General features: G+C 46.0%; 2 protein-coding genes across 3 annotated transcripts in view; both read left to right on the forward strand.

The window, feature by feature from the left end:
• DUSP12 (dual specificity phosphatase 12) lies at positions 1 to 4,515 on the forward strand. The gene is made up of 6 exons (XM_066366002.1): positions 1 to 308; positions 2,042 to 2,155; positions 2,245 to 2,363; positions 2,757 to 2,853; positions 3,225 to 3,411; positions 4,118 to 4,515. The coding sequence occupies exons 1-6, from the start codon at positions 55 to 57 to the stop codon at positions 4,280 to 4,282; spliced, it is 936 nt and encodes a 311-aa protein (XP_066222099.1). The 5' UTR covers positions 1 to 54; the 3' UTR covers positions 4,283 to 4,515.
• A 3,326-nt stretch (positions 4,516 to 7,841) lies between these two features.
• Positions 7,842 to 26,199, forward strand: part of ATF6 (activating transcription factor 6) — a 108,807-nt gene continuing 90,449 nt past the window's right edge. The window contains exons 1-7 of one of the 2 annotated variants that reach the window (XM_066371351.1): positions 7,842 to 7,966; positions 8,821 to 9,098; positions 12,463 to 12,539; positions 13,738 to 13,825; positions 14,988 to 15,091; positions 18,853 to 18,982; positions 20,151 to 20,354. In XM_066371351.1, the coding sequence (XP_066227448.1) occupies positions 9,047 to 9,098; positions 12,463 to 12,539; positions 13,738 to 13,825; positions 14,988 to 15,091; positions 18,853 to 18,982; positions 20,151 to 20,354 (655 nt within the window). In that variant the 5' untranslated portion in view covers positions 7,842 to 7,966; positions 8,821 to 9,046. Of the gene's footprint in view, positions 7,967 to 8,820; positions 9,099 to 12,462; positions 12,540 to 13,737; positions 13,826 to 14,987; positions 15,092 to 18,852; positions 18,983 to 20,150; positions 20,355 to 26,199 lie in introns of those variants that run through there. The other variant, XM_066371350.1, reaches the window with a different exon arrangement.

A 26,199-nucleotide genomic window follows, 5' to 3' on the forward strand; every position in this document is an offset into this window, starting at 1 on the left:
TGGGCGCCGCCATGTTGGACGTTGGCGCTGTGCGCGCGGAAGCCGCGGCTGGAGATGCTGCAGGTGCGGCCCGGGCTGTACCTGGGCGGAGCCGAGGCCGTGGCGGAGCTGGGCCGCCTGAGGGAGGCGGGCATCACGGCTTTGCTGACGGTGGACACCGAGGAGCCCGACTTCCAGGTGGAGGGCGTTTGGAAGCTCTTCGTGCGCGCGCTCGACAAGCCCGAGACCGACCTACTGAGCCACCTGGGCCGTTGCGTGGACTTCATCGGCCAGGCTCGCGCGGAGGGCCGCGCAGTGCTGGTGCACTGGTGAGTGGCCCCGCCCGGCGAGGAGCACGGAGGGGACTGACCCAGCCTCACTCCATTCATTCATTCATTCATTCATTCATTCATTCATTCATGCATGCATGCATGCATGCATGCATGCATGCATACACGCACGGTTGGGTGGGTTCGTTTTGCAGCTTTTATTGGGCATGATGGGGCGTGGGAGTCAGATAAGTGCCTGGTGACTGTAACGCAGGCGAGGGGTGCACTTGGTAAGGGTCCCACATCCCAAGGAGGAGATTGTGTTCGGTGTGTTTGTCGGGGACGCGGTGGTTGGTGAGGCGTAATTGGGGAGAGAAATATCGATTAGGACGTCTGGGATCCCCAAGCCTGGCCCAGAGAAAAGACCAGGCTGTAGCGATCAATGGCAGGCAGACTGGAAAACCGTAATGGGTATTTGGGAATTCCTAAGTGGTCCTGGTTGGCTGGATTGCAGTGTAGTCACCACAGTTTAAATTCATTGAGTCAGTACAGCGGGTAGGGATGGGAAAAAAAAGTCTGAGACTAGACCAATACGGCCCTTTATGCTAAGAGCAAAGGAGTTTGGAGTTGTTCCGAATTCCACTTTAAAATGATAGCGTTTAAAAGATTACTGTAGGCCCTGGCCGGTTGGCTCAGTGGTAGAGCGTTGGCCTGGCGTGCAGAAGTCCCGGGTTCGATTCCCGGCCAGGGCACACAGGAGAAGCGCCCATCTGCTTCTCCACCCCTCCCCCTCTCCTTCCTCTCTTTCTTCCCCTCCCGCAGCAAGGCTCCATTGGAGCAAGGATGGCCCGGGCACTGGGGATGGCTCCTTGGCCTCTGCCCCAGGCGCTAGAGTGGCTCTTGTCGCAACAGAGCGACGCCCCCCGGAGGAGCAGTGCATCGCCCCCTGGTGGGCACAGCGTCGCCCCCTGGTGGGCGTGCCGGGTGGATCCCGGTCGGGCGCATGCGGGAGTCTGTCTGACTGTCTCTCCCCGTTTCCAGCTTCAGAAAAATACAAAAAAAAAAAAAAAAAAAAGATTACTGTAATCATGTTTGGATATGTAATACCTTCATATGGGTCAGACTTCAAAAGAAATAAGAAATGGATAATTCTTTTGCATATGAGCCGTATATCAGAGTCATAGAGTTTGCAGCAGAAGAGTTGACCTGAGCTTTACCATTCATAGGGGACTGGGGTTTTTGTTTGTGTGTGAGGTTTTTGTTTTTTTTTTCTGTTGTTATGAGTCGGGGGTGCAGAGAGAGAGATCAGCAGACGAAATCATCAAGGACTAGCAAAGGACCACTGCTCGCTCAGGCAAATGGCCACGAGTTCGCGCTGTGTCCTATTTTTATTCACAAGACTTCAAAAAGCTTATTTACTGAGAAATTGGCATAACATCAAGCATAACTTTTACTTAAAGATACATGGAGTACACCTGCATGATAGGTTAATAACAATATAATATCCAAAGGCACTAATTGCTATTGCTTCTAAGGTTCCCACATCATTCCTCTCTTTATCTCAAGGGATAACCTTGGAAGGTACAGAAATCTTATGAGAATGTTTTACTGAGAAAAAAGCCCAGCAACTGCCTTCAGTCACATAGACCTGTTTCAGTGACCCGCCTTCAAGTCACAAAACAATTCTCTTGGCAAAACATTCTTTTCTTGTTGGCTGTGTTCCCATCCAAGGCCATGCAATGGGTTATTCCACTACATTTTTCATTGTTGCTATTTGCTGTTTTATTTTTAAGTCATGCAGGAGTCAGTCGAAGTGTAGCTGTCCTGACTGCTTTTCTGATGAAGACCGACCAACTTACCTTTGACAAAGCCTATGAAAACCTCCAGACTATGAAACCAGAGGCTAAGTGAGTGCTTTGTTAGAGTAATCACTGTGCTTTTGTGGTGTGATTTTTATTTATTTAAAGAAAACTTAACTTTGTATTTGTCTTGACAGGATGAATGAGGGGTTTGAGTGGCAACTGAAATTATACCAGGCCATGGGATGCGAAGTAGATACCTCGAGTGCAATTTATAAGCAGTATCGTTTACAAAAGGTCACAGAGAAGTATCCCGGTAAATAATAATTGCTACTGTGTATTGGAACATTTCTAGATGCTGTTGACTCTGACACTAAACAGTTAAGGTACACAATCTCATTTTTCCAGCAATCCCTTGAGACATCTCCTATTATTTCCTTTCGAAACTGTGGTGTAGCCAGAAATACCTTGTTCAAGGTCACATGGCTTTTGAGTGGTGGGCTGAGATTTGAACTCGGGCAGTCTGTGACCAGAACCTAAGGGCTCCACTGCCTCATCCTGCTTTCTCAATACTGGAGGCTTTTCTGTTTGTTTGTTTGTTTGTTTTAATTTCTGAAGTTAGCACTAGCCTCAATTTGACATTAACTGTATTTTGTCTGAAAATGCAGAATTGATTTCAACCAATGGATACATTTTCATTGTCATATAGAACTGCAGAACTTACCTCAAGAACTCTTTGCTGTTGACCCAACCACAGTTTTACAAGGATTGAAAGATGAGGTTCTCTACAAATGTAGAAAGTGCAGGTAAAATACTTGGTATTTCCTGGAGATTTTGTCTTGTCTCAGCAGCTGAAACGTCGTGAAAGTTTCAGTTTCTTCAATCTCTGTGGAAAGAATCTGTTTAGTTGAATACTACAGAAATTTTGGGTTCAATTAAAATCTGCTTACAAGAATGTAAATTCTGAGCAGAAAATTTGAATTTAATTGAAATCTGCTTACAAGAATGTAAATTCTGAACAGTAAAAGTTATCAATTACTTGTAGAGAGTATGGAAAATTCAAGCAGCACAATCAAGGTTATATTGTTTTGTCCTGTAAGAAATATTGCACATTTCATCTATTTAAAAAAATTCTTTTGGAGGTCATTAATATTCTTGTTTATTTGGGGGATTGCAGGCGGTCTTTATTTAGAAGTTCTAGCATTTTGGATCATAATGAAGGAAGTGGTCCTGTAGCCTTTGCCCACAAGAGACTGGCACCATCTCTCATGCCTGTCACAGGGAGTCGGGCTCAGTGCACATCGTATTTCATTGAACCTGTGCAGTGGATGGAGCCCGCCTTGCTGGGAGTGATGGATGGGCAGGTGAGGACACATCATAGTTTCCAGTTTCATTAAATCACCTATGTTTTGTTCCTTTTTGTACTTTAAACCCTGTTTCAACTAGTGTTTTACTCCATCTTTACCAATTTTCTGAAAATTGTATCTTTCTAGTGTATGTAGACAAGTATCTCAAAAATTAAACAAAAAACTACTGATCTAAAATTGTGAATCCCTTTTAGTTGAGAGGTTTTGGTCTAAGTTAATTCTTTTTAGTGCTATAAATAGATTAGAAGACTATACAATAGACTTGGATTTATCTATTTTACTAGCATATCAGTGTTTTTATTTGTTTTTAAATAGGCAGGAATCTGAAGCCTCACTTATAGGCTGTTAATATCAGTTAGTAATAGAACATGAGAATCCTAACATGCTTTCCTACCCTTTCACCATGGTGATTTTAGTTTGAAATCTTAAATTGCCAACTGGTTTTAAAGCCAACATCTAGGCCACATTCATGAGACGTCTGTTTCATGTCTCATCTCCCCTCATGCTGGAACTAGTTTGTTTCTCCTCCAACCTCCGAGGGCACAACGTTCCTCTTAAACAGCTATTGTAGTAAATTTCCGTCCCATTTAATCTCATTGACTAGAAGGTAGGGGAGCATGTCTTGTTTTACATCCTATGTTGTTCAAGATAATTGTTTTGTACAGAAGCAAACGAATGAAGTAACATGTTTGCTTTATTTCAGCTTCTGTGCCCCAAATGCAGTGCCAAGTTGGGTTCCTTCAATTGGTATGGTGAACAGTGCTCCTGTGGTAGATGGATAACGCCTGCTTTTCAAATCCATAAGAATAGGGTGGACGAAATGAAAATGCTGCCGGTTCTGGGATCACAAACAATAAAACTGACCTAGTGACGTTTGATAGCTGGGGAAGAAACTGGCCGGTTGATTTGTCCAACTTGCTTCTTGTCATTCACATGGTGTCTGGGGTTTAGACCTACAGCATTTCATTTGAAATGTGAGAAGAGGAAGTCACTTAATGTGACTTAAACACTGTGTTTGAGTAGCATATTTCATATGGAAATTAAAGCTTTAAAATTATGTAAATTATACTTTATTTGATATTAAAATTTCTTTAACCCAGATACTGTCTTTGTTTCATGTATTTTAAAGAGTTCTAATTTTTGGAATGTTAGTTATGTGATCTTAAAAGGTCTGAATGAACAAAAATATGTACAAAAATTGGAAACATAGCTATTTTTTTATTTCTAGAAATGTAAAGCAGATTTGTTGGGACATATTTTGACATTTGTTTTTTTCTTTAAAGAGACATTAGTAAATCTACATATGTCTGGATTTTTCTTGGAAATGTAGATGGAAAGACCATGAGGAAAACACTTGACAACAGTGTGGTTTTTCTGTTGCTTCAGAAAACCTAGTTATCGAAAGTTTTTAGAAAAGTGTGTTTAAGACACCTTTTAAAATAATCTACTTAAAGAAATGTCTTGATGTTAGGTGTGTTTCTAATGATAGAAAATAAATGTGAAATAACTACAAATCAATTAACTTTTCAGGAAGAGAGAGAGAGGAAGGGAGAGAGTTGAGAAGCATCAAGTGGTAGTTTCATCACTTTAGTTCATTGATTGCTTCTCATACATGCCTTGCCCAGGGGGCTCCAGTCAAGCCAGTGACCTCTTGCTCAAACCAGTGACTGGGCTCAAGCCATTAACCGTGGGATCCTGTTGATCCCATGCTCAAGCTGGCTAGCCTGCGCTGAAACCATTGACCTTGGAGGTTTTGAACCTGGGACAACTCTCTTTCCACTGCACCACTTCAGGCTATGAATCAACTAACTTAAGCTTGATATATTAGCAGGGGTAGTCAACCTTTTTATACCTACCGCCCACTTTTGTACCTTTGTTAGTAGTAAAATTTTCTAACTGCCCACTGGTTCCACAGTAATGGTGATTTATAAAGTAGGGAAGTAACTTTATTAAATTTATAAAGCAGAGTTACAGCAAGTTAAAGCATATAATAATAATTACTTATCAAGTACTTTATGTTGGATTTTTGCTAAGTTTGGCAGAATAAATCTTTATAAAACAACTGACTATAGTTAAATCTATCTTTTTATTTATACAGTGTGTCCGTAAAGTCATGGTGCACTTTTGACCGGTCATAGGAAAGCAACAAAAGACGATAGAAATGTGAAATCTGCACCAAATAAAAGGAAAACTCTCCCAGTTTCATACCTATTCAGTGCAGTTCGATGTGGGCTCACGCACAGATTTTTTAGGGCTCCTTAGGTAGCTATCCCGTATAGCCTCTACAGACTCGTCACTGACTGATGGCCTACCAGAACGGGGTTTCTCCACCAAACTGTCGGTTTCCTTCAACTGCTTATCCCACCGAGTAATGTTATTCCTATGTGGTGGCGCTTCGTTATAAACGCGGTGATATTCATGTTGCACTTTGGTCACGGATTCGAATTTAGCGAGCCACAGAACACACTGAACTTTCCTCTGTACCATCCACATCTCGACTGGCATGGCCATGGGCTGCTCCACTGTATACACGGTGTTACGTCATCATCTGTGCAAGCGCACATGCTGCCACATCATCCTACAGAAACTGGGAGGGCTTTCCTTTTATTTGGTGCAGATTTCACATTTCTATCGTCTTTTGTTGCTTTCCTGTGACCGGTCAAAAGTGCACCATGACTTTACAGACACACTGTACTTTGGTTGCTCCGCTACCGCCCACCATGAAAGCTGGAACGCCCACTAGTGGGCGGTAGGGACCAGGTTGACTACCACTGTGTTAGAGTATTAGAAGGTAATGTGTCCAGATTAGCTTGTTAACATGATCTTTGGAAAATGGAATTCATTTTACTCATTACAAACAGAATTGGACCTAATTAGATATTTGAACACTAGATGAAATTAGAATTAGGCAATAAAGACAAATAGAGTCCATGTTCTTAAGGCGTTGTGCATATTTACACGTGTGTTTATGTATATAAACATCAAAATAGGCATTATTTTAAATGCAAAAAAAATTTTGTAAAACGATCCTGAGTTTAATTTTTGAAATGTGTTTGGAGTGTTATAGATGATTGATGAGAATATCTCAACATATGACCTGAAGCCTTTGACAATTCTCATATAATTTTTCTTACAAGAAAAAAAGGTCTCCATTTCTGTCTTAGTTTTTACACTATCTGTTTACTTTGTTTCATAATATTGCACTCTGGAAAGTTTTTTCATTTTTTTTTTTTTTTCAATTGGATTGAACCATATGAAATTGCCACCTTTGTAGGTAAAGTTGTAGTTGAATTGCAGCTGTTTCATATGGCTCAAGTTCATACTTGTCACACACTAGCATCCCCACAGAGAAAATTACATAGATTTTATTTGAATTTATAATTGTCAATTCAGTAAATACAGGATGGGGCAAAAGGAGATTTACAGCTGTTCATATGGAAAATAATACAATAATTAATAAACAATATAAGAATAAACTGTTTCACATACTCACAACTGTAAACCTGCTTTTGCCCCATCCTGTATTTACTAAGCACCTATTATGTGCACAATTCTAGATGACATAATGAGCAAACCAAATAAAGCCCCTGCCTTCTTGTAATTTATAATCTAGCCAGCAAAAATAGACAAAATAATACAGTTCTTGAAAGATATTTTGTATTTGCTAGTGAGGAATGATTTTGTGAAACCATAGAAATTTTGTGAAACGTTTGCTAAACAAAATTTTTAAGATTTCAAGTCTTTGGAGGGGGTAGATAGAAAAAGCCTCTGTTCTAAAAAACAATCAGAACCGTTTCTTTCTGAATATTTAACAAGTTCACTTAGAATATGGAGGCTTACACATTGGTCCAAAGGTACGTAGCAACATGAACCACTTCAGAGGAACACTTGCCATGAAAACAAGACATCAGACAACGGGCTCTAAGAATTCTGGCTCCGCTGATGAACCTCTTTCTAGACGTGAGCAGTTCTTTTGAATAAAAGATAAATATTTTGAAAATTAAAAAAAAACAACCCCAAATAGAAACTGGCTGGTGATTAACCAAAACAAAACTGAAGTGCCTGGTGGTGACAGAAGAGAGAATTCGTGCTGGTTTTACTTTAGTTTTTATGTCAATTTTTGAATTCGCAGTTGGGTGACAGTGAACGTGTTCATGAACGTCACCCTAAAGAAGGCGGGTCGCTTGACCGAGGACAGCAGGCACCTATCTGGTTGCGGGCGAGGGGACCCCGGAGCGCGTCTGCTGCGCGGTGCCCAGCGTCGTTTCCAGGCTGCGGGTGATGTAACGCGCGGTAACCACGCCGCTGGGCGCGCGGAGGCTTCTGGGAAGCGGTGTTTTTCGGGGCCGTGGGAACCAACTGCGCTTGGCCAGCCGTAAGGGATACGTGTTCTTACGGGTGTTTTAAGGATTCCCCGCTGAGCCGGCGTGAGAAGCACACTCTCTTCAGGCGCGTTCTCGAAACTGTTTTTATGGAACTCAGTTCAGTGCTGGGTTAGGCAGTCGGTGACTTTTTTTCCTGCACGGAACCGAGTTTCTTCTGTCCTGGAAAGGTAGGTTTGGAATGCCCCTCGTCCTGGTGGCGCGCAGGGGATTCGCCCTTCCGTCCTGGGCCTGGGGGCTGTCCCGTGCGCTCGTTCGCCCCGTGTCACCGAGCTCCCTCCCCGCGGTCGGCGCGGGCTCCGTGCGGGGGGCGTTTCTTTCACGCGCGCCTGCGGGGAGCTCGCACTGGTACCGCGAGTTGCTGGGAAACCCCGCACCAGCCCCGGGCGTGGTCCTGAGGTCTTAGGAAGAGGGTGTGCGGAGAACCAGCCAGTGTGTTCAGAAGGGGGTGTGCCTTTTTCTTTTCGACTAAAAAAAAAAAAAAAAATTAATTAAAAAAATTCAACCTGACCAGGCGGTGGCGCAGTGTATAGAGCGTCGGATGGGAATGCAGAGGACCGAGGTTCGAGACCCCAAGGATGCCAGCTTGAGCGCGGGCTTATGTAGTTTAAGCAAAGCTCACCAGCTAGGACCCAAGGTCGCTGGCTCGAGCAAGGGGTTACTTGGTCTGCTGTAGCCCTGGGGTCAAGGCACATATGAGAAAGCAATCAATGAACAACTAAGTGCCATAACGAAAAACTGATGATTGATACTTCTCATCTCTCTCCGTTCCGGTCTGTCTGTCCCTATCTATTACTCTCTCTGACTCTCGTTCTGCCTCTGAAAAAAAAAAATTTCAGGTGTGCTGCATAGTGATCAGACAATTATTTAATTTACGAAGTTGGTCCTCGGGTCATTCTAGCACCCACCTGGCACCGTACTTAGCTATTACAACAGGGGCTTTACTTTTCAGTCTTAACGTCAGCAATACCTTCTTTTTCACGGACGCACTATTTACGTGTCATGTTTTTTTCCCTCTCCTTAGACACAGTGGGATCGAAAATCTGTCCAGCTCAGAAAGGGAGCCACCAAGAATCGCCTCGGTCTGGGACGCGCGGGACCCACGCGCACTGAGCGGTTTGTCCGCCTGCGGCCACCGTAGCGACCTCGTTGCGCAGTATTTTGTCCGCTCGCTGCCGCCGTCCCGGCGTCAGTCACCGAGTTCAGGGCCGAAGCGTGTGTTTGGGAGCGCGGGTGGCGCTGCCGGCACCATGGAGTCGCCCTTTAGCCCTGGGCTCCCTCCGCGGCTGGACGAGGACTGGGGTGAGTGGGACCCAAGGAAGGACTGGTTTCTTACCCCCCCACCCCCGCCCGCGGCGGGGACAGGTGGGGGCCGTCTGCCGGAGCGAGGGCCGCGCGGGCTCCGTCCGTGGTGCTGAGGGTCTGGCCGCGCTGTCGCTCGCTGCCTGGCTTCTGAGGGCACTGGCTGTCGGTTGTCACTGTCCTGGGGGCGTGCCGGGCGCAGATTTTGTGGGGCGAGGACTACTTCGTTCGGCGGCATAGGGCAGGAGGGCGGTGGCGGAGCGTGGGATGGGTGACGGCCGCGGAGTGTGCGCGCACCTGTGGTGTACTACGTGTGTGCCCGTGTACGCATGTGCGTGTCTGTACGTGTGCTCATCGCGTGTGCACGTGAGTGCTCACCTGTGTATGTGCGTGTCTTGTGTATGTGTGTGCGTGTATGTACCTGTGTGCGCGCGTACGCATGTGTGTGTCTGTACACATCTGTGTACATACGTGTTTACCTGAGTACGTGTGTATACGTGTTTGTGTGTGGTGTCCATACCTGTGTGTGTGCGCGTGCGTGTACGTGAATGTGTGCCTATGTATACACACATACGTGTGTGTATGTGTATGTGAGTGCGTGTCTGTACGAGTGTGTATGTGTGCTGGTGCACCTGTGTTTACGTGTTTGTGTGTGGTGTCTATTCCTGTGTGTGCGCGTGTACGTGTGTGTGTGCCCGTGTATACACACATACGTGTGTATATGTATATGTGGGTGCGTGTCTGTACGAGTGTGTATCTGTGCTGGTGTATGTGAGTGTGTAGGTGTGTGTGCACATCTGTATGTGTGCGTGCGCACCTGTGTATGTACATGTGGGTATGAGAATGAGCGTGCAACAGATGCTAGTCTCGCTGTGTACATTGTTGCTCTGGACTGATGTCTGTCTGTTCTAGCAGAGAAGCAGGGCACCAGGCACTTGCCCTCTGGTCCATCACGGGGATAGACCTAGGAGCCTCCCTAGTTCTAACTGCTCTGCAGATGGGGCTCTGGGTTTCCTTGCGATCAGATAGTTCATTAAGTTTTGTTGTCAGGAGGGTGGGAATGAGAGTGGAGAAGTGTTGTCATCTGTGTGTTCAGAGGGACTGTATCTTGCTGGGGATTGCCAGGCCAAATGCTGATTCTCTTCTTGGGTTTCACTGGGAATTTGGGATTGTGTAGGTCTGGAGTAGCCCTGTGCTGTGCCTACACCATTCACCACCAGCTTTGGAATGTGGAGGGAACCCAGACTGGTCTTCTTTCCCCTTGGACCATCATTTTCAGGAGGAGCACAGTGTGATCATAATTCATTTGTTCAACTGAAGTCCTCACTTGATTTTCCAAAGGCAGAACTTTTAAATTATGTATTGTTAGAAACTAATTTCAGGCCTTCGGTAGATTTTTTATGAGTGCTGGAAGAACTTTAGACTATTCCAACAGGAGTTTCCCAAGCCAAAGATAGTAAAAATAGGAACAATGGCCACTTATTTGGCATTTCGTGTCAGGCGCCCTGCTGAATTCTTGCATGCATTATCTTATTTAACCTTCCAACAGTCCAGTGAGGTCCTGTTATTTTACAGATGAGTAAACTGAGGCTGAGAGAGAATGAATGCTTGGTCTTAGAGCTAGTGAGTGGCAGAAGCTGGATCAGAACTAGGTTTGTCTACCTCCAAAGCCTGTGCTGTCATCACTTCTGCACTACTTCCCTAAATTACTTGTACAGATTCTTACCAAGCCCCTCCCCCACCCCCAGTTATATTAGGTAGTTAGGATTGTTTTCTCAGGTAGTAAACTATACATTATTCATGATACTCTTAAGCTAGAACTATGGACACTTCCTGATAGCATTATATTACATTTTATCTACTGATACGCAGTCTGCATTTTCCTGACTAATCTGAATAGTTGACTCTTGCTCTTACTGTTCTTTAACAGAGTATTCAGATCATGTAGTCAGTCTGCCTCTCCCTGAATGTGCCCATTCCCAGGCTTTCTTTTCATACTGTTAACGATCTTCTCTTAGTTGAACATTTTAATTCTGATTCCTTAGGTGTTCAGTAAATCAGGTAGATTTTGTAGGTATTAGAGTGAAACATTTCTGTCCGCTAGTGTTTCTCAGTAGAATATGTCTTTTTTTATTTCTGGGAAGTACTTCACTGATTTGATTTGATTTTTTTTTTTTTTAATTAGAAGCTAACCAGTGAAATTTAGAGTCAGATTATGTATTTAGTGACCACAACAACTGAGTAAGTCAACTAAATTGATTAGTTCAGAACAGCTTGTGATGAAGAGTCCTTTCCCTATTTAACTTCAGTAATGGAATTTAGAGCAGGATTTCGCAAATTTTCTGTGAAGATCCGGATAGTAAATATTTTAGGCCATGTGGTCTCTGTTGCAGTTTCTGGACTCCACCATTACAACTTCCTTGTGGACAGTGGAATTGGAATTTCACATACTTAATAGACTCTTTTTAGTACAGTTTTAGATTTACAGAATAATGGAGCAGATAGTACCTCTTTAGATGTTACTTCCCTTCTGGCTGCCGCCACACTTCTTTATTTTACAGCAGAATTCTTTTTTTCTTTCTTCTTCTTTTCCAAGTGAGAGGAAGGGAGATGGAGAGACAGGCTCCCGCATGTGCCTCGACCGGGATCCCACCCAGCAACCTCCATCTGGGGCCGAACTCACACAGAGCTAGCAGAGGCTCCAAGGAGCCATCCTCAGTGCCTGGGGCTGATGCGCTGGAACCAGTCAAGCCATGGCTGTAGAAGGAGGGGCGGGGAGGCAGTGGAGAGAGAGAGAAGGGGGAGAGGAAGAAGTGGATAAGCAGATAGTTGCTTCTCCTGTGTGCCCTGACTGGGAATTGAACCTGGGACATTCACATGACATGCCTGGCCAACGCTCCACCACTGAGCCAACCGGTCAGGGCCAAGAATCCTTTAAAAAAAAAAAGCCCGTGTTCGCTGACTCTAATGTTTCCTCTCATTGTCTCTTGAACCCACTCTAGTCAGGCTCTGCCACTCCACCCAGACTGTTCTTTCTAAAGTCACCGCTGACTTCCAGTGGCTGTTTCTCATATTATCAGAAGTAAGTGAGTGAATTAAGTGAATGGTTAAGGTGGAGGTCAGGCGGGAAAGCTTTCTGAGCAAACTAAAAATAATTGCTACCCCAGCTGACTACTGTTAAGGGAAGTCTAGATAGTCATAGGGCGGGACCAGCATAGACATGCAGGGTGCTGGTGAGGTAACCAGGGCCACCACTTTCTGTGGATCCTCGTGAGATCTTCTGACAGAGCTGGCGTCGGAATGTAGTGCTGATTCTTGTGCCAGACACTGAAGTGACAGCTCATCTCTACTCCTCTGTCCTCAGACTCTGCTCTGTTTGCTGAACTTGGTTACCTCACAGACCCGGAGGACCTGCGCTTGGATGCGGCAAATGAAACTTATGTAAGTATTTACTAGAGGAGAAATACTGAATCGTGTGATATGTCCCTGTTACTCTAAGGTTTCAGGATAACTGGTTTAGGCTAGTTATTGAAGTTTAAAAACTGAGTATGGAAGTTAGTAACCATTTTGTAGCTAGTAAATTAAAGATTGTAGAAATTGCATTGGTTGGGCCCTGGCCGGTTGGCTCAGCAGTAGAGCGTCGGCCTGGCGTGCGGGGGACCCGGGTTCGATTCCCGGCCAGGGCACATAGGAGAAGCGCCCATTTGCTTCTCCACCCCCCCCTCCTTCCTCTCTGTCTCTCTCTTCCCCTCCCGCAGCCAAGGCTCCATTGGAGCAAAGATGGCCCGGGCGCTGGGGATGGCTCCTTGGCCTCTGCCCCAGGCTCTAGAGTGGCTCTGCTCGCGGCAGAGCAACGCCCCAGAGGGGCAGAGCATCGCCCCCTGGTGGGCAGAGCATCGCCCCTGGTGGGCGTGCCGGGTGGATCCCGGTCGGGCGCATGCGGGAGTCTGTCTGACTGTCTCTCCCCGTTTCCAGCTTCAGAAAAATAAAAATAAAAAAAATAAATAAATAAAATAAAGAAATTGCATTGGTTGTATTCTAAGTCCACCTTTGCTTGGAGGGAGGGGGGACCTTGGAAAAGTCACTTAACTGCCTATTTCTTCGTTTTTGTGGATATTGCTGCATAAGAGAAACAGTGATGTTAAGGGGTTTATATGAGCCACAGATCCACTCAAGTGGAACTTACGGACCTTTTAAAAGTTACGATCTATAGTGTAGAATGCTCTGAAACTTAGCTATGTTCTTACTCGGTCTTTCCTCTGTCTCTAGGGCTGGTGTAAGTGGGAATTTGCTTTGAGTCGTTTTCTTTCATGGCAGTGGAAAACTTATTTTTATTTTGCTGCAGCTCCCTTACGACTGACATATTTTGTGACCGTTATAATGGTCCATTCCCACTGATAAGAATGGGACCAGCGGCTCTCCCCTAGCTGTTGCCACTGTGCTTCCGTAACCACATTGGTCTCTCAATGGGCTCTCCAAGGTCAGGACTCGCTCAGGGTGAACCGATTGACTCAGGAAATTATTTTTACTAAGTTGGGTAATAGCAGTTATGTTATTTATGGCAAATTGCATCTGAGAGTTTGACTTCTAGATATATATTTTTTATTCTCATCTTCTTTTGCTGGTTTGAAACCTACAGGAAAGCAATTTTGATAACCTTGATTTTGATTTGGACTTGATGGCATGGGAGACAGGCCTTTGGGACATCAACAACCAGTTCTGTACAGGTAACGATGTATTTCATTGGTAAAAACTTTAAGTGGATCCACTTCATTTTGTAGTTTGGTAATAGTCACATAGATGGGTTATTGGGCTGCTTTGATGGGTTAAAGACCCTAGGGACTGTGTATTTTACCTCTGGTATGGCACTGCATATGTGAAATTCTTCCATAACAGAGATAAGAATTTCATAGTTTTGTTTTGGTCATGTACATGAGTAAAGAATTCATATCAGAAATACTGATTTTGACTGACATGTAAAATCTCTACAAGAGTTTACCCCAAGAACCAGACAGACCTAGGGAACCAAAGGGAAAAGCCTGGGGTTACCGGAATGCAGGAACTTGGTGTAGGGCCTGTGCCTGTGGTTCCGTCACCTGAGGAGGTGCTCTCCTTGCCTGTGGAGAGGGGCCCGGTGTGCAGACAGGAGCTGGGACCTGTGGCAAGCTGTCACTTGCAGTAAAGTTGATGGAGGATGGAAAATCTTTCTCCCCTTCTCCTACCTGTCAGCGTCCTTCTAGGGTCCTATCAAGAGGCCCTAATGGTACCTAATGGTAGCCAGCTCAGCTGGGCCTGCACTGATGATTGTATGTCACACAACAGGGTACATAAGCCACTTGGCATCTTGGGGGCTAGATGTCTCTTCAGGTGTCTTTACTCACATGTCAGTGCCAGGTCTGGGGTGACTTGGGGGCGAGAACTGCCCACTGGGGAACCTGCATATGGCCTTTCCCTACGGCCTGGCTTCCCCACAGCATGGTGTCCATGGTCATTTCACTTCAGAGGCTCAAGTGGGGGTGTTCCGGGACACAAACAGTAATTCACACAGCATTGTAGATGAAGGAGTCATAAGCCCACCTAGATTCAGATGGAGGGGGACAACACTCCCCTCCTGGGTGGGAGGAGGTAGGTTTCTCGTGTGTCTCCCAGAGAACTAGAGTGAGTGTGAGTGGGTGCATGAGCATGCTCACGCTCATGCTCACGCACAAGGTGCACACAGACAGAGCACGCAGGTGGACTGCTTTCTCATCTTGAGTTTTCACTTGATGACAAACTGGTGACCTTAGCTTCCCCATGATTGTATTTTACGAGTGGATTTTGCCTTCTTTCTTGTTCACTTGACTCAATGTAAACTGTCCAGTGGGAAGACTTTTCCTCTGTGTTTTTCAGTTAAAGGTATCAAGGCAGAACCTCAGCCACTTTCTCCAGCCTCCCCCAGCTGCTCAGTGTCGTCTCCACAGTCAGTGGACTCCTCTTCAACTCAGCACGTCCCTGTAAGTAGCCAGCTTCTGTGGCGGCTTCGGCTGTGGTGCTGCTGGATAGTACGTGCACGGGGAGGCCGTCCGCGTTTACCAAGCATGCTCTGAGCCTCACTTGTTCTTCTGACCCTGAGGACTCCGAGTCTCGAGTAAGGGCCCTGGGGGTCTAGAAGGCCGTGTACCCCTGGTTTCGTCCTCTCTCTGTTCATTTGTGCATTGCACTTTCCCAGGATTCAGGGCACTCTGTTTATAGCTTGTCTTCTCTCCCTGCCCCCTCTCTCCTCCCTGTTGGAATAGACATTGTTTAAGGGCACAGAAGGCTGTGAGACGGTTGTTTGTGTGAGCCCTCAACCGTGAACCTGGAACAGTCTTGCCTAGCCCGCGTTTCGAATGGCCAAGATTTTTACACAAGTCTGGTAGCTCCATAAAATGATTCTGCTCTCCATCCAGATAAAAGCTCTGAGGCCAGGAAAAGACGTATCAAAGGACTTAGGTTCTTTCTGGAATGAAGAAAGGGAAAACATAAGAAGAAAAATTCAAATTAGTGTTTCCATACATGCTCTCTGGCAGACTCTATATCTTGTCATTTTCAGAACCCTGACGATGCCACGGACTTAATGTCTCTGGGGCCCATCTTCTCGGCCCTCCAGGTCATCGTCTCTCCTGTGTTAGGCAATAGGATTGGAACTGCTCTCTGTCTCCCACTCCTCAAACCTTTTTTATTAGCAGAGGAATCTTCAAAATCTTCACATTTTTTAAAAATTTGATTATGTCAATCCTTTGCTTAAAACCTTTGAGTGACTTCCCAACCCTCCCGTGGGTGAAATACACACCCCCAGGGTGCTGGGCTCTCAGTGCCGGGCCCTCCATGCCGGGTCCTTCTTCCTTCCAGCCATGTGTCTCACTGTTTCTTCCTAGCCACAAGCCCTGTGCTCTGACCCTGCGAGAGTTCCTGCCCGACAGTGAGCTCCTTCATCCACCAGGTGCTGGTTCTGCCGGCCTCCCTCTGCAGGGTCCTGCCGTCTGGCCTTCTGAGCAGCGTCTGCAAGAGCCGGTTTCCCGGCATCACCACACAGAATGTCTGGTTGTTTCTGCTGCAGAGTGCTTGGGCATCTTCTACCTGTGTCATAGGCACTCCTTATGGTTCCTTAATGAACTGTCGTTCCCATGTTTGTCTTCTTCCCATCGGATTGTGTTGGTCTTTTTCTCCTCAGTTTTTAAAGTGTTTAATTACATATTAGGATTATTAGGTTTTGGTTTCGTGAAGTAAGTTACAGGTATTTGTTCTCCAACTTGTCATTTGTCTTTAAACTTTATTTTTTGTGTTTGTTTTCTCCAGACATACTTTTTTTTTATTGCTTTCTTTTTCACTCATAGGAGAGTTTTTTCACCAGTCAGGGGCTGTAATGGTTTTATTCTTGTATTGCTTCTATTTTATTTTTATTTTAGAGAGAGGCAGGGAGAGAGAGACAAGAATATCGAGCTGTTCCTGTATGTGCCCTGACCAGGAATTGAACTGGCAACCTCAGTGCTTCCAGATGACACTCTAGCCAATTGAATTCTCCAGTCAGGGCTTGATTTTTTTTATTGATTTATTTTTAATTTTTTATTTTTCTGAAGTGAGAAGCGGGGAGGCAGAAAGACAGACTCCCACATGCACCTGGCTGGGATCCACCCGGCATGCCCACCAGGGGGTGATGCTCTGTCCATCTGGGGTGTTGCACTGTTGCAACCGGAGCCATTCTAGCACCTGAATCGGAGGCCATGGAGCTGTCCTCAGCACCAAGGCCAACTTTGCTCCAATGGAGCCTTGGCTGCGGGAGGGGAAGAGAGAGATAGAGAGGAAGGAGAGCGGGAAGGTTGGAGAAGCAAATGGGCACTTTTCCTGTGTGCCCTGGCCAGGAATTGAACCCGGGACTTCTACACGCTGGGCCGACGCTCTACCGCTGAGCCAGCTGGCCAGGGCCTGATTTTTTAGAGAGACAGAGGACGGGGAAGAGAAACATTTATTTGTTGTTCCACTCAGTTGTGCATTCATTTGTTGCTCCCTTTGTCTGCCCTGACCAGGAATCGAACCCACAACCTTGTTGTTTCAGGATGATGCTCTCGGCTAACTGGTCAGGGCCATGTTTTTTCTTTTGAAACAATCTCAGATTTACAGAAATGGTACAAATACATTAAAGAGCTTATTTTTCTGGAACCATTTGGCACTAAGTTGCCAGCCGGGTGTCCTGCCACGCCCAAATACTTCAGTGTCTGCTTCCTGCAAGCAAGGACATGTCTTATGTAGCCACAGTCTAGTCTGGCTATCAAAATCAGGAAACAAGTATTAATAGATTACTGTCATCTAACCCTCAGCTCCACCTCATTGTGCCGGTGGTCCAGAGATGTCCCCAGACAGCGAAGGGGTACAGTGTGGAGTCATACAGGGCATGTGCTGGTCTTGTCCCTTAACCTCCTTTATCTGAAATGGTTCATTCTTCCTCGACTTACATGACCTGGAGATTATAGACGAGTTATTGTCGGAATGGCCCTCAGCTGGATTTGTCAGATGTTTCTCAGGATTCGAGTCAGGGTTTGTGTTTGCGGCAGGGACATCACAGATGAGATGCTTTGTCATTTGCTTTGGTGAGGTGGCGCACCGTGTCAGTCTGTCCTGTTACTGAAGGTGTCGCTTTGTCCACTGGGCTCCGTTGGGATCTGCCAGGCTCTTCCCACCATGAAGTTCTCTTTCTCCCTTTGCCATAAAGAAGTGTTTTGTGAGCAGGTATTTTTTAGGACTATGTAAAAATGTCCTGTTCTCATCAGATTTTATTCATTTCTTTGTTTATATCAGTATGAACTGGAGTCATGGTTTCCTATTTAATAACAGGTTGTAATCCATCTAAGGACTTAACTCTGTATCTTTTAACTATTTATGCTCTATATTTTATTATAAAGTATTTTAATTGTTGCTTGTTCGAATCTGTTTCTTCCCTTTATGGCTTCTGGGTATTTTTTATTTTTTTAATTTTTTTTACTTGAGAGGACCTGTGTCCTGCTGAGAGTAAACAAGAATTCTCTTAAACTCTCTTTTCATAATCTTACAGATTATTTTGAAGATGTAAGATGTAGGGTTATTTTTATTCCATGATTATACATAGCATTTTTTTTTTCTCTGAATAGAAATGCTACTTGTATTCTATGTTAACTTTCTTTATTGTATCAGAATGAGACAAGTCCACTGAAGATTAAAAGTCTCTTGGGAACTATTAATATCTTTACACTCTCTTTTTGTCTGTTCACTCACTAAAGGAAAGAGAATAGCCCTGCACCCTTCAGTGTTCAGCCTTCTTTCAAACCATTTGGGACAAAGCTGTTGATGGACAGAAAAGGATAAAAATAGTAAAAATTATTGCATTTTAGAGTCTTGTATGACTGAATGAGAGATTGGGGGAAAGGGTAGTGGTGTTGTACTGTTGTAGCCTCACAAGGTACCAAATGTCTTTATGATGGGGACCAAGTGAAGTAGAAAGTTTGTGGGGGGGGATGTAGGAGCAGAGCAGCGATTCATGGATAGATTCTGCATGTTGAGTTATTTTTCTTTCAGGATTGATGGGCAATGTTGGTATATCTGCAGTGTCTTAGTACCTACTGTGTAAAGTTTCTGATACATCACACCTTCGCCATGGTGCTGTCTCGCAGTGTTTCTCTGTGCATCTTGCCTCTCTTTCTGAGAGATTTCCTGCTCAGGGATTGTGCTCTTCTGTGTAAGTTTGTGTTTGATTTTGCTGCAGGAGGAACTGGATTTGTCTTCTGCCTCCCAGATGTCTCCCCTTTCTCTCTATGGAGAAAGTGCCAGCGGTCCCTGCGCAGCTGAACCACCGAAGGAGGACAAGCCTGTCGCCAGTCCCAGGAGCAAAGCTGGTATTATTCCCTGTCTGACGGGGTCACCTGTGCCGTAGCTGAGCTCAGGCTGCATTCCCAGGAGAAGGCTGGGTTGCGTGCACGTGCCTTATCTGGCGTGCTGTTTGTCCTGGAGGGCTGGCGTGCAGAGGAGGAGGAGGAGGAGGAGGAGGAGGAGGCCCTTTTCTGGTCCCCTCCGTCTTTAGAGATGAAAGAGGCTTTATAGTAGATTCAGGCCCTCGTCTTCAAGGTGCAGTGCTGGATGTGAGAGGGCTGTGACGCTTGTCACTCATCGTCTCCAGGCTGTAGTCAGTGGTGTCACTGTGCTCCACAGTTCACATCCCTTTGCCAGAGCTGCAGCTCAGCCAGGTGAGCCAGAGCTGGGTGTCATGGACAGCAGGGCGACTGCCCTTCATGACATTGTCCTGCATAATTGAAAGGTGCTAGGAGAGGAGGTTTTAAAAGTTCTCATTGCGCCTGACCAGGCGGTGGCGCAGTGGATAGAGCGTTGGACTGGGATGCAGAGGACCCAGGTTCGAGACCCTGAGGTCGCCAACTTGAGTGCGGGCTCATCTGGTTTGAGCAAAATTCCACCAACTTGACCCCAGGGTTGCTGGCTCCAGCAAAGGGTTACTCGGTCTGCTGAAGGCCCGCAGTCAAGGCACATATGAGAAAGCAATCAATGAACAACTAAGGTGTTGCAATGTGCAATGAAAAACTAATGATCGATGCTTCTCATCTCTCTCCGTTCCTGTCTGTCTGTCCCTGTCTATCCCTCTCTCTGACTCACTCTCTGTCTCTGTAAAAAAAAATAAATTAAAAAAAAAGTTCTCATTGCAAGAAAAAGTAATTTTGTAATCGTATGTTGAGAGATGTTAACTAGCCGTATTGTGGTAATCATTTTGAGATACAGATTCTGAATTGTGGCATTGTACACTTAAAACCAATATAATGCTATATGTTGATTATACCTCACTAAAAAGAAAGGAAGTCCTCAGATTAAGGACTTTTCTTCACACCATTTAAGGTATGGAGTAGCTATGCTTAAACTTCAGTTAAAGATAGTTACTCAGAGGTCAGGATAGCCTACTTCTTAGGTCAGAGTGTGGAGAAAGGTGCATAATAGAATCTGTTTTCTATGATTACCTTCATCATCTTCAGATTGATTTATGGTTTGGCTTTTCTTCAGAAAATGGGCTGACTCCAAAGAAAAAACTTCAGATGAACTCAAAGCCTTCACTGCAGCCCAAGCCCTTACTGCTTCCGGCAGCGCCCAAGACTCAGACGAGCTCCAGTGTTCCCGCCAAAACCATCATTATTCAGGCTCTGCCAACCCTCGTGCCACTGGCCAAGCAGCAGCCGGTTATCAGCATACACCCGGCCCCCATGAAAGGTACCTGAGTGGCAGGCTGGGTGGGGTAGCGGGGTCCGCCCAGGCTGTGCTGACAAGGTGTGTTAGTTCCGCTTGCACTCTCTGGGCTCATGCTGTGTGTCACGACTCATCCTGGGTTCTGGAGGTTGCGGGGGACTGATCTGTGGCTCCTGTCCCAATAGGGAGGCCGCTGTCCAGGTCACTTATGCCCGACACGTCTTTTTCCTAACAGCTTTAGTGATGAAAGGCTTGTAACTACAACCGCTTGCAGTGAAGAAGAAAATCTGGGGAGCTTCCTGGGTGATGTTTCATCCTGCGGGTGTTGTGTCTGTGGACTTTTGGTGTATGAGGATATGAGGGGAGGCAGTCTTTCAGCAGCCCGGCCTGTCCTAGGTCTAGTAGGTGTGTTTGGCAGTAGGGCCAGGATGTCACTCGTGAGGCGTGAGCATGGCTGCTTTGGGAGGCATAACTGTTTGTGCATTTCTGCCTTTTGTCCACCAGATGGCCGCACAGACCTGACTCTGCAAGAGTCCATGGGGGTCAGCATTGATGCTGTTGAGACTGAGGGACTGACTGGCACGTGTGCTGATGTGCCTTCACGAGCACAGGCCTGTGCGGCGTCTCTACCTGGGCTCTGCTGCTGGCCCAGGAGGATGCAGTGTTTGTGGGTCCGGGCTGCCAGGCTGTCAGTCAGCAGAAGGCTGCATTTGCTTTATGGCTCTTTCTAGCTACGACTGTGAGCTCGTTTTTGTGGACTGGTTTCAATGAGCACAAGGTCCTAGGTCTGATTTCCAGGTAGCTTTGTTCTATTCCTCGGTCATAGACAATATGACACGAATAAAAAGAACTAGGAGACAGACTGGATGGATGCAGACAGACCCAAATCCCTGCCCTCTCAGTGTGGGGCCGGCACTGCTGCCTCTTTCCTGTGGACAGTGGCACTCCTGTGGGACGGGAGCCTGTGGTCTCTACACAGAGGTGAAGTGTTCGTGAACTCCTGACACAGGATGCAAGATCTGGTATATGTCTATGTGTGGTTTTTTCCTAGGGATGGTCTCCAGAACCATCATTAGGGTCTCAAAAGGATCTGTGTTTTCCCCAAAAGCTAAGAGTTTAAACTTAGGAAGAACCTCATTCTACTTCCCATAAGCTACTAAAAACACATACAAAAAGTGGAATCTAGCCGGTTAGCTCAGTTGGTTAAAGTACTGTCCTGATACACAAAGGTTGCAGGTTTGATCTGCAGTCAGGGCACATGCAGGAATGAATTGGTATTTGTCTCTCTCCCTTCCTCTCTCTAAAATCGATAAATAAAAAATTTTTTAAAATAGTAAATGTCTAACATTAGCGTGACTTGTATACTAAGCAAGGGGTATTCTGAGGGTTTGCTCTTAGCAGCCCATTGACTGTTAGAGTGTTTGGAGGTCTCACTGGTGTTGAAAAGATCAACTGTTCTTTTCTGAGCAGTTTTGGTGTCAGAAGCCGGAACCCTGCGTCACTAAGGACTGGAGTGCTTCTGCATCTGTCCAGCATCTGCACACAGTGCTTGTTTTAGGGAACCTGTGCTAATCACACCTGCTCTCACAGTCCAGTCTAGAGAGGTGATGTGACCACAGTGACAGATGGACATGTGTCTCTGTTTGAGAACGGGACGAGGGAGGAGAGGCATTTTATGGTTGCAATGTCAGCTTTCGCAGTCAGCATTTCACCCCTGGAAACGAGAAGCAGCTCTCAGAGGGGCAAGTCGGAACCCCTGCCCAGAGTGTAAGCCGTCCTGGTGTGGCCCCAGTTCAGTTCCCTCACTTTGCAGTGTAGCATCACCCTTTTCTGCATGCCCTCTTTCTAGCACCAGTGGTCCAGCCGAGGTCCCTAAATTGTCTCGTGTTTCCTGGTTTCTTGGTTTATGCTGTTCTCTGCCTGGAGCAGCTTCTGCCCTTTCCACACTTGAGTCCTGTGCAGGCGGTTCAGGGGAGAGGCGGGGCGCCCTGCCATGATCGTGGGAATGGCGAGCTGAGGCTCGGGAATTGGATGGCGTGGGAGGGGACGGGGACAGAGAGGACGATATCCTGTCACAGGTTTCTGGGTGGAAGACAGTGCACCTCACTGGAACGGAGGGTGGAGGTAGCTATGTGCTCAGGTCTCTGTGGTGACACACAGGCAGAACTGAGCCCAGTGGTCTGGCTCTGAGTCTGGCACTGTATTGTCTCTGGAAGAATGCTGAGCTGTGTCACTGAGTGCAGGGGAGGGTTGGGGGTCAGCAAGTCTGTAAACAGTTAAGTAACAGCTGTGAGAACTAACAAATTAGTGATACACAGTTATTGATTATGTATTAACAACACATATCATATAGTACCCTTACGGAAGCTCTTATTAGGTGGGTAATAATAATGATAGCAATAATAATGGCTAATATTTACATTCCTGCTCTGTGCCGACCCTGAAGTGTGCAGCTTATTTACTCCTTCCACCAGCTCTGAGGGGAGGTGCTGCTGTCATCTCCATGTTGTGAAAAGTCAAAACACAGAGAGATTACTTCCCCAAGTCACACAGCTGTCCTGGGCCTTCTGTAGATGGTCCTACATCATCTGAGAGCTTTGAAGACAGTGGGAAGGAAGACCTGTCACCGTGCTGAGTCATCCTTAGTCAGCTGCGTCCGGCAGGCGTCCAACTGCGTCCATCGGGGGTTTGTGTGTAATGCCCGAGAGGATGTTGAGCTGCCAAAACGGATGCACAGCCTGTGCTGTGTCCCTTATGACTGTTTCCACATTAGGGACAGTAGTGACTAAGTGTAGCTGCTAACTGGTAGGGCCCCAGCAGCCCTTTGCTTTGCAGTTTGGGATCTAGTGAGCAGGTCTGTGAATAGCCAGTCACTGTGAGAGTTTGTAGGTTTTTTTCATAGAAATTCAGCTTTTCTCCCTGTTCTGTATTGACCCTTGATCTAGGGGTCTCAAACTCGTGGCCCGCGGGCCGCATGCGGCCCGCCAAACAATTTTGTGCAGCCCACAGACTAATCCACGAAGTTCAAAATATTTTGGATAAAATTAAGTAAGCCCGTGGATTACTCAAAACTCAGAGAACAGCTTTTCATTTTTTTGGAGATCTTTTCATCACAGTTTTTTAAATCAGAAGATGTGGAACACTGCTTCTGATACGCCCTTGCCGAAGTCCTGGTGGCAGTCTACGGGTCTCTCTGCAGACCAGGACCCTGGGATGGGTGGTGGGGGAGAGGTCACGGCGCCTGCACCTGCGTGTGCAGCCTATGCTGGAGACGCCTCAGTACTCATTTCCTGAGTCTGTTCTGCTGGCTTCAGACTTCGTGGTTACACTGTTGGTTAATGGACTACGGATTTATTTAAAACCCTTACTAAGTTCTTCCATAGCCTTTTCTCACCATGTATTTCCCAATCCAAAAAACTGAAAGGACAGTCACGGTCATTGGATGACGTGGTGTTTGTGGTTTGAAAATAGAGCGCCAGACTTCAGGGCGAAATCCTGGGTGTGAGTTTTGCATCCTGATGAGTGTGTCCTTTTGTAGTGCCAGATTGACTGTAATTTCATAGTGTTATTAAAAGACCTAACATTTTGTCATTTGCTGTTTATTTTATTTGCTTATGATTTTTATTTGCATATTTGGCCTGTGTATTTGTATCAGTTTGTGAGTCATTTTCTCATTTTATGTTTTTATTTCATAAAACATATTTCAAGGGAAAATGAGAAGATAAAAATGTTCAGTGATTATTTATGCCCAAGTAAATATTACAAATCTATCAAATTATGCTTATCTCTTTCTCACTAATTTACTAATTTATCTGAGACAAAATACTATTGTGCTAGGTTTAGCATGATTTTGGGGGCCATCTGAAACTATACTTTGATTTTGTAGACGTGATTTTCTTCTTTTTTAAGCTAAGACAGATGGTTTTAACAAACAGGTGTCCTGAGGCATTTTGATTTTTAGTTTTCCTTGATCCTTTGAAATACAGAGCTGAGCGTCGGCCTAGCGTGCGGAGGACCAGGGTTCGATTCCCGGCCAGGGCACATAGGAGAAGCGCCCATTTGCTTCTCCACCCCTCTGCCGCGCCTTCCTTTCTGTCTCTCTCTTCCCCTCCCGCAGCCAAGGCTCCATTGGAGCAAAGATGGCCCGGGCGCTGGGGATGGCTCTGTGGCCTCTGCCCCAGGCACTAGAGTGGCTCTGGTCGCAACATGGCGACGCCCAGGATGGGCAGAGCATCGCCCCCTGGTGGGCAGAGCTTCGCCCCATGGTGGGCGTGCCGGGTGGATCCCGGTCGGGCGCATGCGGGAGTCTGTCTGACTGTCTCTCCCTGTTTCCAGCTTCAGAAAAATGCAAAATAAATAAATAAATAAAATAAAAAAAATAAAAAATAAAAAAAAGAAATACAGAGCTGAGTTTTACATGGCCCACGTTACACCGTCTGAAACTCTAAGCCTTTCCCCGTGAAGACAAGTTATGCATATGTGTGATGTCCAAGTGTGGTCACGGCAGTGCCTGCCTGCCCTTTGCTCTGGGGGCTCCAGCACCTGTGCTGGTCGGCGAGGCTCTCAGCGCCCGATGGGATGGGCGTGGGCTGAGAATGGGCTCAACAGGCCAGTATGGTCTCTAATGGACCAGGGTTATGAGTTATATGAGTCTTTTGTAGGTTTTGATGCTAGTTCTGTTCAGATTAGCATAATTTTTAAATCATGTTAAATGTGGAGATTAAGAAAAGACTTGTAGCCTGATCAGGCGGTGGCGCAGTGGATAGAGCGTTGGACTGGGATGCAGAGGACCCAGGTTCGAGACCCCGAGGTCGTCAACTTGAGCATGGGCTCATCTGGTTTGAGCAAAAAGCCCACCAGCTTGAACCCAAGGTCGCTGGCTCTAGCAAGGGGTTACTCAGTCTGCTGAAGGCCCGCGGTCAAGGCACATATGAGGGGCAATCAATGAACAACTAAGGTCTTGCAACACGCAACGAAAAACTAATGATTGCCTGACACCAGGTGGTGGTGCAGGTTCAAGACCCCAAGGTTGCCAGCTTGAGTGTGGGCTCATCTGGTTTGAGCAAAAATTCACTAGCTTGGACCCAAGGTCGCTGGCTCGAGCAAGGGGTTGTTTGGTCTGCTGAAGGCCCATGGTCAAGGCACATATGAGAAAGCAATCAATGAACAACTAAGGTGTCGCAATGCGCAACGAAAAATGAATGATTGATGCTTCTCATCTCTCCGTTCCTGTCTATCTGTCCCTGTCTATCCCTCACTCTGACTCTCTCTCTCTGTCTCTGTAAAAAAAAAAAAAAAAAAAAAAAAAGACTTGTAGGTTGATTTTTGGGGTAAGGGAATTGTTATTATCTACAGACCATTCTAGATTACAGGTTTATGTTTCCTGTGCATGATAGCTGAGAATTCATCTCAGAGTTTTAACACTTGATATTTGTAGCCCTCTGTTTTTCCAAGCATTGAATTAGTGAAGCTGTGTTTTTGGTGATGTGTTTCTAAATCCCATTTATTTGAAATATATGGTTCTCTGTGTCACTGTAAAATGTTATTTGTAATATGAAAAGTTCTTTTAGCACTAATACATTTCAGAGGTTAATACTTAGAGAAATCTATGTATAACTTAGCAAATTTGATGTGTGTGTAGTTGAGAAAAAATATATGGAAATATACTGCTAATAACTTGAAAAGGAACGAACTGGGTTTGTTAAAGCAGGACAAGGAAGGTCACCATGGGCGTGTGCTGCTGCTGACTGCGCTGAGGCGGTGGGTACATCCCTCCATGGGATCTAACCCGCACCCCAGCTGCAGACCAGCCCGCCGTGTGGGACAGCTCTTCCTGTCCAGAGCTGTGCACCCTCTGACCCCTGTCTCT

This window comes from Saccopteryx leptura, chromosome 2 (genome assembly GCF_036850995.1).
Source record: "Saccopteryx leptura isolate mSacLep1 chromosome 2, mSacLep1_pri_phased_curated, whole genome shotgun sequence".
In the NCBI taxonomy this organism is placed as follows: domain Eukaryota; kingdom Metazoa; phylum Chordata; class Mammalia; order Chiroptera; family Emballonuridae; genus Saccopteryx; species Saccopteryx leptura.